Source organism: Portunus trituberculatus, chromosome 32, assembly GCF_017591435.1.
Source record: "Portunus trituberculatus isolate SZX2019 chromosome 32, ASM1759143v1, whole genome shotgun sequence".
Lineage (NCBI taxonomy): Eukaryota > Metazoa > Arthropoda > Malacostraca > Decapoda > Portunidae > Portunus > Portunus trituberculatus.
The window spans coordinates 454,411-469,409 of record NC_059286.1 but is presented as its reverse complement, the minus strand read 5'-3'; the positions used below and the strand labels follow the sequence as shown (position 1 = coordinate 469,409).

At 39.2% G+C, this 14,999-nt stretch overlaps 2 protein-coding genes across 7 annotated transcripts in view; both read left to right on the top strand.

The window, feature by feature from the left end:
• LOC123512047 (breast cancer metastasis-suppressor 1-like protein) overlaps positions 1 to 14,999 on the top strand; it is a 139,930-nt gene that overhangs the window by 18,255 nt on the left and 106,676 nt on the right. The gene's annotated exons all lie outside the window — the stretch shown is intronic.
• Positions 7,750 to 8,205, top strand: LOC123511828 (tigger transposable element-derived protein 1-like). Its single transcript, XM_045267877.1, has one exon. It carries the CDS (start codon positions 7,750 to 7,752, stop codon positions 8,203 to 8,205), a length of 456 nt encoding a protein of 151 aa, XP_045123812.1.

Below are 14,999 nucleotides of genomic sequence, written 5' to 3'. Positions count from 1 at the left end.
CAAGAAAGGATTGTTTTGTAATGCATAAAGTGAAATCTTACGTGGAATACCAAAAAATAAAGCAGAGATGAGATCGCCCACAGACGAGGCGGAGACTTGGCCGCTTCTTCTTCTTCTTGTGACCCTTTTAGCTTGCGTGTTGTCTTTCACCACGATATTTATGTTTCCACTCCTCTATTGCCTGCTATAATGGATATCATATCTTAGTATTCATATACGCTCATGCCACGAGGATAACCTTGACTCCATGGCACTGAGTGATAGTGAATTACTAATTAAATACCGCGGTATTTTTTGGGACCACATCCTGCATCCTCCCTATTATCTATTGCTTCTTATGAGAATTACATGTTTGTTTTACGCGAATTTTGATATACGCGATGCCTCTTGGAACGCATCTATTATGTAAATCAAGTTACCTGTATATATATATATATATATATATATATATATATATATATATATATATATATATATATATATATATATATGTATATATATATATATATATATATATATATATATATATATATATATATATATATATATATATATATATATATATATATATATATATATATATATATATATATATATATATATATATATATATATATATATATATATATATATATATATATATATATATATATATATATATATATATATATATATATATATATATATATATATATATATATATATATATATATATATATATATATATATATATATATATATATATATATATATATATATATATATATATATATATATATATATATATATATATATATATATATATATATATACAGGCAACTCCCATTTAACGAAGGGGTTACGCTCCTAAAAAACACTTCCTTAAGCGAAATTTCATTAAGCGAACCGATTATAACAAGTTTAACCCTTGACTTGAACTTCCACTGAGAGTAAGCAAAGCGAGAGTGCATCATAGTACGGTGAAAGGTTTAATGAAAGTAAAAATTATGAAGTTTAACATTAAGGCAGTTAAATTTAATTTAAGTCATTATAATGTAAACTAATGTATGTATGTACGTAGCTTTATAATGTTGATGATCTTAAATTTATGAAGGGAGGGAGAGTGAAACGGGAAAGACACTAACCGGCAACCTGTGAAATGTAAACAAAGGGCGCATCATTGTACCCCATACAAAACTTATGTACCACATTTCCACAAGGCTTTCCATTTTATCCATTGTAGAGTCACGAGTTCAGGTGGTTCTTTTAGCTTGCAAGGAAGATACACTCTCACCAGCCTTCTTATAGTCTGCTGACTTGAAAATAGTAGAGACAGTAGATGGAGTCAAGATGGTGGCCAGCAATGCTATAGTTTTCTCGCCTCTCTCGTGTCTGTGAATAATATCCAGCTTCGCTTCGAGAGTAAGAGACTTCCTGGTTTACTTAGGAATGCTAGGCCACATTGCAAGGAGTTTTGGTGGGAAGTTGAGCAAGTGAAGACGAGCTGCTGCTGACGCTGTTATGGGAGTGAGTGGTGCATGTTGTTCATGAGAGGCTTGATCTTGATCTTGATCTTGATTCTACAGGTGTCCCAGGATTTCTCCTGAGGCAGGCCTTAGTATTTGCGGCTGCTAGTGTATTCAAAAGCTTGCTTGCGTGATACAGCAGGGCTTTCAAACTTGGAAAAAATTACCTGGATAAAATTTCGTTAAAGCGAGTTTGGTATTCGTTAAATGAGCAGATGGTAGTAAAATGAAATTTCGTTGTGTGAACCTTCGTTAAACGGGGGTTGCCTGTATATATATATATATATATATATATATATATATATATATATATATATATATATATATATATATATATACAGTAAGGTCTCGGTTTATGTCAGAGTTACGTTCCTGAAACATGACGTAAGTTGATTTTGTACGTAACTCGAGTTTCCATACATTTCAAAGCATATTATCGAGTTTTTAACCAATCATTGTTTATGGTCATTCAGGTAAGTTAAAAGTTATATTGTTATATTATTTACAACTATGTAGGAATACGAAACACAAGCTTGTTTTTGTTGTTGATTAGGGCCGCGAACGCGAAGGACTGCAGGTTGCCGAGAGAGGTGGACCACTGAGGCCGCCAGGAGAGTGGGCAGGTCGAATGTTGTGACGCCCAGGGCGGACAGCTGGGAGCGTAGTGCAGTGCGGTGGGAGTAGAAGCGTAGGCAGCGGAGCAGGAAATGCAATAGGAGAGGGCAATAGGGATCAGCAGACAGGCGCAGACGGTGTAAGTGAACTGCGAGTGTCGTGTGGCCCAGGCGAAGGCTGCGGAGTTGTTATTGTCGTGATGGGTGCGCGAGCCCTCAAGGTCGTCAACCTCCCCGTTGTCACATTTTCTTCTTCACTTCCTCACACACAGCTGCTGCATCTCTTCTCATGTCTTTTAATTATATCCTCTTTTTCTTGTAGCATAATGGTTTTCCTTTTCTTAGCATCACTGCTGTCACTAAGGAGTTTTCTCTTTGGTGCCATTGAGCAAGATACTAAGAACTTGAGTCAGTAAACGCAGAAGTAGGATTACACTGGCCAGGGGCGACGGTGTGGTGGAACTGAGGCAGGGTGTTATTGTATTCAAGTGTGAGGCGGGCGGTGCAGTGGGTAACCACTAGTGATGCCTGGCTGCCAACAATAACAATAAATCCCGCACTTTACGACTTATAAATTTTCAATTTTTAAAATCTTAAATTGCCTTATAGTTGACTGACGTAACCACGAGTTTGACGTAGCTCGAGACCAACGTAACCCGGGACTTTACTGTATATATATATATATATATATATATATATATATATATATATATATATATATATATATATATATATATATATATATGTGTGTGTGTGTGTGTGTGTGTATATATATATATATATATATATATATATATATATATATATATATATATATATATATATATATATATATATGTGTGTGTGTGTGTGTGTATATATATATATATATATATATATATATATATATATATATATATATATATATATATATATATATATATAAATGCATCGTATATAAAAATTAGTGTTAAAAAAACATGTAATTTTCATAAGAAACAATAGATAATAGGGGGGGATGTTGGATGTTTTCCAAAAAAATTCGCACAAAATACCCTATTTATTTGGCTAAATTAACATGTTTTTATTATTTACCATTCTAAATACTAGAAGTGTATTTAAAGTATAGGGAAAAGCAAGAAATAATAAGAGAAAGCAAAAATTAATAAGAGAAAACGACAAAACAAAGAATACATAAACAAAACACTCACTGTGTCACTGCCTTCACCACTCACACCACAGTCAGTCACCATCTTCCTCTGAGTTTTACCACTTTATCAAAAATCCACTTATCAAAAATAATCCCACATGCAGAAGAAGATGAAGGACGATTTGGGGTGATCTTGGTGAATTATAAGCAGATTGAAGAGATTCCGTCTGTACTCAGTGCTGGCAGACTGCACATAAGGCACAAGAAGAGCAGGAGCTGGATCCAAGATTTTTTAACAATGTCAGAGCAACCTCCTGCTGCAAAATGGCATCCATGAACGCTTGGAGGGACGGTAACGAGGTTGCTATGAGGTTGCTCTCAGATTGCTAGTGACACTACCTCTCTATTAGCTTTTTACTAACCTTTCCCCAAGAAAGGATTGTTTTGTAATGCATAAAGTGAAATCTTACATGGAATACCAAAAAATAAAGCAGAGATGAGATCGCCCACAGATGAGGTGGCGACTCGGCCGCTTCTTCTGAAGTCTTCTTCTGGCCCTTTTAGCTTGCGTATTGTCTTTTACCACGATATTTATGTTTCCACTCCTCTATTGCCTGCTATAATGGATATCATATCTTAGTATTCATATACGCTCATGCCATGAGGATAACCTCGACTCCGTGGCACTGAGTGATAGTGAACTACTAATGAAATACTGCAGTATTTCATTAGTAGTTCACTATCACTCATTGGCACGGACTCGAGGTTATCCCCATGGCATGAGCGTATATGAATACTAAGATATGATATCCATTATAGCAGGCAATAGAGGAGTGGAAACATAAATATTGTGGTAAAAGACAATACGCAAGCTAAAAGGGCCAGAAGAAGACTTCAGAAGAAGCGGCCAAGTCGCAGCCTCATCTGTGGGCGATCTCGTCTCTGCTTTATTTTTTGGTATTCCATGTAAGATTTCACTTTATGCATTACAAAACAATCCTTTCTTGGGGGCTAGGTGGTGTTACCAGCAACCTGAGAGCAACCTCATAGCAACCTCGTCACCATCCCTCCAAGCGTTCATGGATGCCATTTAGCGGCAGGAGGTTGCTCTGACATTGTTAAAATTTCTTGGATCCAGCTCCTAGCAACCAATGAGCACTTTTAGGCGGGCTACCAACCTCCACTTGCCAACAGCAACGAATCTATTTTACGAAGGTTGGTATGTGAGCAGGAGGTTGCTATGGAGGTTGTCTGTACCAACATAGACAACAACCTGCTTCTTGGATCCAGCCCCAGAGCTTTTACCTATAGGCCAGCTGCAGAATTCTCTGGCGCGCAGTTTGAAATTGCCTCTGGCGCTCATTTTGAAAATGCGTTGGGCCAAATTGCGTATAAGCAAACTGATTGCGCAAATTGAATTAAATTATAATATTTTTTCAGTTGCGTTATAACAAAAATGCGTAAATCAAATTGAGTTACCTGTGTATATATATATATATATATATATATATATATATATATATATATATATATATATATATATATATATATATATATATATATATATATATATATATATATATATATATATATATACACACACAGTAAGTCCTCGTTATACAGTACATATGCGTTCCTGTAAACCTTATGGCATATCGAATTTACTCTATACCGAACCCATTATAACATGTAATAAAAGTCACCCCTACAGAAATGAAAATACATGAAAATAATCATAAAAAGTACTGCACAAAAGAAATAAACAGAAAATGTTTTTATTTACCTTTCACTCGCCATGTCTTTTATCAGATGATGTCCTTCCCGAGGCTAAGGGACAGCAGGGATTTCAGCCCTTACTCATCTTTCGCTGAGTGAGCAGACAAGGATAAGACGTTGTTGTCTGCACTGTCGGAAGTAGATGTAGAAGGGCCAGCTGTAGTAGGGTCGGCACATTTCAATGTTTGAAGAAAGAGGATATTGAGGAAGAGCCAGCTGTAGCAGGGTCGGCAGGTGTGACAGGGACGGCATGTCTGACTGGCTTGAAGAACGAGTAGCTTGTTGTTGTTAGGGCTGCGAAGATCTTTAGATCCTTATAAGCCCAGAACGAGTAGATGGAGGACTGTTTAGTTTTTCTTGTTTTTTCATCATAGATTTCTTGATAAATCTGGACACTTTTCTCTACTTCATGAGCCACTTTGCTACTCCTGGCAGGATTTGGGTCACGTTCCTTCAGAGTTTCCAGAACTTTCTTGATACCACCGAGACATTCTTTAAGAGTTTTGATGTCCACCTCACGCACAGGTTCTTCTTCCTCGTCTCCCTCTTTTTCTGCCTCCTGTGATGCCTTGCCTAGCTCTATAAGTTCATCATTTGAGAGAGATTAAAAAAAGGAGGGTAGGGGAAGAGATAATAGGCTCCAAGGGTGGTCAAGTTTAACCCTTAACTTCCGGCGGTCGTATATAAACGTTTGCGTCAGAACGTCCGAAGTGACGGGATTCGTCCCAGTAATCAAGATTTTTCCCGGCGTAATTTTAAGTCTCTCGCGCGCTCTCTTGAGGCGGATGGTGAGTAGAAGTATCTGGCATCTTTTACCACACAAGTGTTTCCACAAGAGCTCCTAATTTTAGAGGTAACTGAACTGTTTTCCCGTTTTATGGGCGACACTTGGCAACTCCGTGACGCGCTGGGTAGAAAGGTCAGTGATAACAGCGAAGGATCGGGTCAGATTGTAAATCACCATGGAGCAAGGCAGAACCCTTTACTTAGCAGTGGTTCTGAGCTAGAAGAAAGTGACAGTGAATATATAGAAGAAGAAACTGGGGAAAGTGAAGAGACTAGTAGTGAGGACACGGATGTAGAGCATCATTCACCTGCTTTCTCAGGAGAACAGACAGAGAGACAGAGACTCTTACACAGTATAAGTGACAGTGAAGGCAATAATGATGAAGAACAGACTCCAGATAATGTGTCAAGGACACAGAGTGTTTCTAGGAGACGCAGGCATGCGCGTGCTCCTCGCGTTCTGGGGAGACGATCAAGGGGGCGTGGCAGAGGTGGCGCGAGACCCCGACCTGTCTTTCAATGGAGGGAATTCAATGATGATTTTTTCCCAGTTATGCCTGATTTATCTGTGTCTCCTGGCATAACAGCTGAATTCCCTCCTGTGCAACACAATTGTGACTATTTCTCAGAGCATATTTTTTTTATTATAAAGTAACTTATTATGTTTTACTCTTGTTCATGAAAAAATCATCATATTATCATTTTTTTCATTATCTTCCATTATAATAAATTAGTAGAAGGTAACTCATCTGAGTCACACACGCGGGCCTACACACATCAACACTTGTCAGAGAGAGAGAGAGAGAGAGAGAGAGAGAGAGAGAGAGAGAGAGAGTAATGCTTACACACACACACACACACACACACACACACACACACACACACACACACACACACACGTGTCTCAGAAATCAGTGATATATGACACACACACACACACACACACACACACACACACACACACACACACACACACACACACACACACACGTGTCTCAGAAATCAGTGATAATATGTCCTTCCTTCCTCCCCCTACTCTCTCTCTCTCTCTCTCTCTCTCTCTCTCTCTCTCTCTCTCTCTCTCACACACACACACAGAGAGAGAGAGAGAGAGAGAGAGAGAGAGAGAGAGAGAGAGAGAGAGAGAGAGAGCGCGTCGCTCTCCAGGCTGTTTCCTCTTGACTGGTCACACCGCGTCCCGGAGGAGGAAACTTTGATAAGGCAATAACTAAACTCTCAGACGTCATATCGAGCTGGAAAGTACATCATTGTATTCAGAATAACACAGAGAAAATAATTATCAGTATTCAAACTGTGTTCTGACAATTTTTAGGTGTACCATTTTTCCCCGTCATTAGACAGGAAAAAATATTTTAATCCCCGGAAGTTAAGGGTTAAGTCAGTACTATCAGTGGCAGGGAGGTGTGGCGTGGATGATGTCATCACCCCTGCTCCCCCGCGCTGGGCCCTCTCGGATGACATGAGCGGATACCATGTATGTAAATTTTTCTTACCGTATATCGAATCGAGGGTAGTAATTTCCAAATACCGTAACTGAATTTACCGGATAACGAACTACCATATAATGAGGACTTACTGTATATATATATATATATATATATATATATATATATATATATATATATATATATATATATATATACAGGGAGTCCTCGAGTTACGACGGTCTCGATTTACGACGTTTCGTGGTTACGAACACGCCCATAAAAACATAAAAAATAATATTAGGCGTCATTCCGTCTTACGTGGTTTAGCGTCGTAAGCGACGTAAACAAACACGAACTAGTTTCGGGCGCGCGGCGGAAGAATACGCTTTGTTGTGGTGTGGTTGTAGTGTGAAGAAGACAGCGTTTCAAGTCTCTGTACATACGCCATTTTGGTTGTTTGCACCGTCTCTCTCTCTCTCTCTCTCTTGGTTATGGCTCCCAAGCGTAAGGCAGACTCTTCTTCTTCTGATGGTAGTGCATCAAAGAAGAGAAAGGTCATTATAAAGAGATCACAAAAGGGAGAAACACCAACAAACATTGGCCGTTTGCTTGGCCTTAGTCGTTCCACTGTGGCTACCATCATCAAAGATAAAGAGCACATTATGGAACATGTGAAAGGATCTGCTCCTATGAAAGTGACAGTGATAACCAAGCAACGTAGTGGTCTAATTATTGAGATGGAAAGATTGTTGGTGCTTTGGTTGGAAGAACAAAATGAACGGCGTATTCCAGTGAGCCTTTTGGTGATTCAGGAGAAGGCGAAAAGATTGTTTGAGGCACTGAAAGAAGAAAAGGGGGAAGGAAGTGAAAGTGAAGAGTTTGTGGCTAGTAGGGGTTGGTTTATGCGATTTAAGGCTCGGGCCAATTACCTTAACCTTAAAGTGTAAGGTGAAGCTGCTAGTGGTGATGAGAAAGCAGCAAGTGAATTTCCTAAAGCGTTGGCTGAGATAATTAAGGAGGGGGGCTGGCAAGAGGTTTTGCTGAGATGCAAAACAAAATGTTTTTATTTACCTTTCGCTCGCCATGTATTCTATCAGATGATGTCCCTCCAGAGGCTAAGGGACAGTATGTATTTCAGCCCTTACTCATCTTCCGCTGAGTGGGCAGACGAGGATAAGACGTTATCGTAGATGGAAGACTGTTTAGTTTTTCTTGTTTTTTTCATCATAGATTTCTTTTTAAATCTTGACACTTTTCTCTACGTCATGAGCCACTTTGGTACTCTTGGCAGAATTTGGGACACGTTCCTTCAGGGTTTCCAGAACTTTTTCAATATCACTGAGACATTCTCTAAGAGTTTTGATGTCCAGGCCACGCACAGGTTCTTCTTCCTCGTCTCCCTCTTTTTCTGCCTCCTGTGATGCCTTGTCTAGCTCTATAAGTTCATTACTTGAGAGAGGTTCAGCATGAGTTTCCAAAAGATCTTGAACATCATCATCATCAACTTCATCAAAGCCAGCCCTATGGCACAGATTTACTATGTCATTTCTGATCACACCGATGTCGTCTTCTGCGAAGCCTGGGAAGTCACGCGCGCATTCTGGCCATACTTTATTCCACGCCAAGTTCATGGTAGACGTCTTCACTTCGTCCCAAGATGACTTGATGTTATCTAAGGCGTGCTTGATGTTGTATGACTTCCACCATTCGCTGATAGTGGGCTTGCCAGGCCCATCTGTGCCCTTTATCAGTTGCTGCATGGTTTGCTGCTGGTAGTAGGCTTTAAATGTTTGCCATAATTATTACGAATATATTTGTGCTTGCAATAGACCCTTTAATATTCCATTTATTCATGTACAGTCAACCCTCGGCTATCGCGACTTCAGCTGTCGCGTTTTATTGCTATCACGCACCCATGAAAAGCTGCTAAAATTTCATTATCGCTACCTCAGATGCCTGCTATCGCGCGCCCAGCCATGACGTCATGAGGTATCTGAGCGCTCATTGGTCAAAACCGATACCAGAATTTTGGCCGATTCCGATACCGATACCGATACCACCTAATTGGGCAGATACCGATACTACTATCGATACCGATACCACCGATACCTATACTACTACTTATAGTGATTACTGCACTGGATACCAGGATGAGTTGGTGGACGGCGATCGTTATCAGATGGGAGGCTTTGTTTTTGGGGATGCTGTAAATCCTTCTGAGAACGTTTGTGAAATAGGAGCAATTCTGGAAGCTTTTTGAAGCCATTTGCAAAGGTAAATTACTCAGTAATCAATATCTTATATCGAATATATCACTAAGTAGTAAATTCCTTTTAGGTATCGTAAGTATCGGCATAAAATAAGCCGATACCGATACCCAAAAAATGGGCTGATACCGCCGATTCCGAGACCGATACCGATGTATCGGTACATCTCTAGTAAATACAATGAGCTGATGTAAATTTTTTTTATGTTATAACCTTGACATGTTTTAATTGGTACCAATGGATTATACAGTAATTTAAAAAGAAGTAAAAAAGGGATATTAGGAGTAAAATTTGTGGTTGCGGTACCAATAACAATTTTCACCATTAGTTGTTCAATTCGGCTATCGCGTTTTCGGCTATAGCGCGGCTATTTCGGCCCCAATTGGGCGCGATAGCCGAGGGTTAAGTGTAATTGGTAATGCATTTAAGTAATATGTAATACAGTTAAAAAAAGGGGGGGAGGGGAAGAGATAACAGGCTCCGAGGATGGTCAAGTTAGAGTCAGTACTGTGAGTGGCAGGGAGGTGTGGCGTGGATGACGTCATCACCCCTGCTCCCCTGCTCAGGGCCCTCTCGGATGACATGAGCGGATACCGTATGTGAATTTTTCTCACCATATATCGAATCGAGGGTAGTAATTTCCAAATACCGTAACTATGAATTTACCAGATAAAGAACTACCGTATAACGAGGACTTACTATATATATATATATATATATATATATATATATATATATATATATATATATATATATAATTATATTTACAGGCAACCCCCGCTTAAGGGGAGAGTCCGGTTTGGAGACCCCAAAAATATAAAAAAAATGACTTTTTGTGAAAAAAATATATTTGGTAGGTATACATTTTGGCAACTATCTCGCAAAGATTTAAAAGGAAACTTGCGATAGTTTCCCTTTAAATCCCGTTTAAAGGTCCCGCGCTCAACCACGTGCAGCTGTGCGTTTGTTTACATCAGCAGAGTAAGTTTTTTTCCACCCAATTCTACGAAAAAATGCTAAAATCTGAACTTTTTTTTGTGTGGATATGATATGGCAAGACTGACGACGAGTCTGTGTGGTATCAGTGTTCGGTGGGTCGGTCACAGGGCTCAGTGCTCGTAGCTACAGTCACGCCAGGTTGCTGCGCTGTTTCTCGCGACCTCTCTCAGCCCATATCTCAAAACATAAGTTATTCCCTTCTAACGTTAACCTTGGAGCCAGTTTTAGCTTGATTTCAATGAAACAAAGACTAAAAGGCAGAGGAATACTTTATCTTCAAATCATCGTCGCTGTTTTTTTTATATATGTCTGGTTTAATTTTATATTAATATTTTTTTGGTCAAAAAAAGGCAAAAAAAAACACATTTAAAAAAAAATCATAAAACAAATTCAAAAGCTGAAATGAAAAATCTAACGACGAAGAAACATTTCATATTATAACGTCTCTAAGTCACAGAAAAATGAAGGTTGTGGGGCCAATAATAACGACGGAGATTCGCTTTTAAATTTTCGTTGTAGTTGTAGTTGGAGGGGGGGGGAGGGGGACAAGAATGGGGGTCAATGTCTAATGTTGATGTAAATGATGCCAATACTTCACAACATAAAAATCAGAGCGATTCATGCATATTTACCGGAGATATGGCACCCCCGATCTAAACCAGACTCTCCCCTTAATGAAGGGGATATGTTCCTAAAAAACACTTCGTTAAGCGAAACTTCGTTAAGCGAACCGATTATAACAAGTTTAACCCCTGACTTGAACTTCCATTGAGGGTAAAAGTGAGAGTGCATCATAATACAGTGAAAAGTTTAATGAAAGTAAAAATTATGAAGTTAAACATTTAGGCAGTTTAACTTAAGCAATTATAATGTACAATAATGTATGTATGTACGTAACTTTATAATGTTGATGATCTTAGATTTATGAAGGGAGGGAGAGTGAAACGGGAAAGACACAAACCGACAACCTGTGGAATGTAAACAAAGGGCGCATCATTGTATCACATATAAAACTTTTGTACCACATTTCCACAAGGCTTTCCATTTTATCAATTGTAGAGTCACAAGTTCAGGTGGTTCTTTTAGCATGCAAGGAAGATACGGTCTCACCAGCCTTCATAATAGAATTGAAGATAGTAGACAGTAAATGGAGGCAAGATGGTGGCGAGCAATGCTATAGTTTTCTCGCCTCTCTCATGTCTGTGAATAATATCCAGCTTCACTTCAAGAGTAAGAGACTTCCTGATTTTCTTAACAACGCTAGGCGACTTTGTAGGGCGTTTTGGTGATAAGTTGAGCGAGGAAAGACAGAGCTGTTGTTGTTGCTGTTATTGTTTTGAACAGGGGAGTGAGTGGTGTGCGTGTTGTCCACGAGAGGCGTTATCTTGATCTTGATCTTGATTCCACAGGTGTCCCAGGATTTCTCCTGAGGCAGGCCTTAGTATTGGCAGCTCCTGGTGTATTCAAAAGCCTGTTTGCTTGTGTGATACGGCGGGGCTTTCAAACTTGGTAAAATTACCAGGATAAAACTTTTTTAAAGCGAGTTTGATGTTTGTTAAACGAGGAGATGGTAGTAAAATGAAATCTTCGTTGTAGTGAAATTTTGTTGTGTGAAGTTTCGTTAAACGGGGGTTGCCTGTATATATATATATATATATATATATATATATATATATATATATATATATATATATATATATATATATATATGTACTGTCACCTTTTTCCTTACCCTTCTGATTTAGCTGCCACCACCCAATTTTTGAGATAGCAAAAACTGGGAAAACTATCTAGGATGAATGACCCACCGAGATTCATACTATGTACATACATATATTCTCCACAATATAATAGTTGCACAATCTAGCAGGGCTACCTAGTCACTGTCACAATCAATATTCCTGTATTTTCCTCCTAACGGTGATCCTCTGTTGCTTCTATTTCCCTGTCTTCTCCACACATCCTTCTCCTTTGTTTGTTTGATCACTGTCACAAGCACTCTTCCCGTATTTCCCTCCTAACTGTGATCCTGTGTTGCTTCTATTCCCCTGTCTTCTCCACACGTCCTTCTCCTTCTTTCGGTTGATCCGCAGCCCCCTGGCTTGGATGGTTAATGGTAGATAAACCCTGTCACTTCCTCGCTACTCCTTTCCTTATGCTGGCGGTCACGACTGACAATTGTATCCTGATGACTAGGTCATGGGAACAAAAGGGGGGCCTGAACGGGGTTGGTTACAAGCCGGGCACCATCATCTGCCTTTTCTGGCGTCACTTAAGTTCTCCATCACACGGTTGTGCTCCTACATCTCCCCTGACACCTCGCTCTCCATCTTCACACCCTGTAACACAGTATCAAAGTTTTCAATCAAACCTCCGTCACTGATCGCTATCCTTACCCACTCGATCACTTCACTGTCTTCCAGGTCTTTCCAGTAACTCACCATTTCTGGGTCGTTGCAGAGCAGCAGAGAGAGAGAGTAGCTTGTCTAATAGGTCTGGCCAGCTTGCTGACTGGGTGTGTCAGGCCGCTGCGCTTACCTGGCATATAAGTCCTCGGTATTTGCCTCAGGGTGGGTTCACACGTGGCAATCCCCTGGTTGGTGTTTCTCTCAATTTGCTCACTTACTCGTTCATTCCCTTCCTCGAGGTCCTGGTTCCGGGCTTCTGTCTCGTTACTCACCGTTAGTTTCACATAGAAAGATCGACTCTTACAATAGATATTTACATGTTTACAGTCATCACTCATCATATACAACTCACTGTATACCTTATCCTCTTCTTCCAGCCTTGTTGATGGGTTAGTTTGGACAACTTGACATGGTAATGACCTTGACCCACTTGATCAATCAGTATATATATATATATATATATATATATATATATATATATATATATATATATATATATATATATATATATATATATATATATATATACACACACACACACACACACACACACACACACACACACACACACACACACACACAGTAATACCTCAAGATTCGAACGCTCCAACATAGGATTTTCTTGATATATTATGAAAAACTTCATATAATTAAAGCCTTGAAATATGAAGATATTTTTTAAAGACCTGTCCACACCAGGAAACATTGTTTGGAAACAATGTTGATAGTGATAGTGAATTACTAATAAAATACCGTGGTATTTCATTAATAATTCACTATCACTCAGTGCCACGGAGTCGAGGTTATCCTCATGGCATGAGCGTATATGAATACTAAGATATGATATCCATTATAGCAGGCAATAGAGGAGTGGAAACAAATATCATGGGGAAAGACAACACGCCAGCTAAAAGGGTCACAAGAAGAAGTGGCCGAGTCGCCGCGAGTCTCCCGCTTTGTCTGTGGCTGATCTCATCTCTGCTTTATATTTTGGTATTCCATGTAAGATTTCACTTTATGCATTACAAAACAATCCTTTCTTGGGGGCAAGGTTTGTAAAAAGCTAATAGAAATGTTGTTTTGTAAACATAAATGCGAGAATGTAAGAGAATTTGTAGTTCCTCTAACTTCCAATGACTCATATGACATCATAAAAGTAGTGGTACACCAGTGGCTCAATATGCTGCCAAACGTTTATATAATTTTCTTTTTTTAACCCATGTGGTATGGTGGGGACCAGCCCAGAATGCATCTTCCTTATTTCCATTATTTCTTATGGGAAAATTACTTCCACTTAACAAATTTTCGCTCTGCGAACAGCTTTGACATCCCCTATCCTGTTTGTTAAGCGGAGTATTACTGTACACGTGGAATATTGTTTGGAAACAGTTTGTAAACTTTGTTTCCAAACTGTTTGCAACTGTTTGCAAACTGTTTCCAAACAGTTTGCAAACTGCTTGGAAACAGTTGGGAAACATTGTTTCCAAACAATGTTTCTTAGTGTGGACAGGCCTTAATATACGAATAGCCATCGGTAGGTGGTGCAGCGATTGCTCAGCTACCCGCATCCACCCGAACATTCAGCCCGCTTAGTTGTGTATTGTCGTTCATCCTTTGTGCATGTATGTATCTGTGCTCCTTGGCAGTGTGTATTTTTCTTAAGTTTTGTGAACTCAAGATCATTGGTCCCAAAAGTAAAAAAAGGAGGCTGAAAAGAAGAAACTTAAGAGGAGTCTCGCAACGGATATGAAACACGAGATAATTGCAAAATATGAACGTGGTGTGCGTATCTGTAACTTGGCCAAGGAATATGGTTGAAATGCATTAAGGATATCCACCATCCTCAAACAGAAGGAGGTGATCAAGATGGTAAAGCCTTCTAAAGGCATCACTATTATGTCTAAGCTAAGAACAGATTTACATAATGAGATGGAATGTCTACTTTTAGTTTGGATTAAGGAATAGGAGTTAGCTGGTGACACCATCAGTGAAGCCATAATCTCTGAAAAAGCTGTAGCTATTTTTACAGACCTGAAGTGGGATGCAGCTGAGGAGGAGGGAGAACCT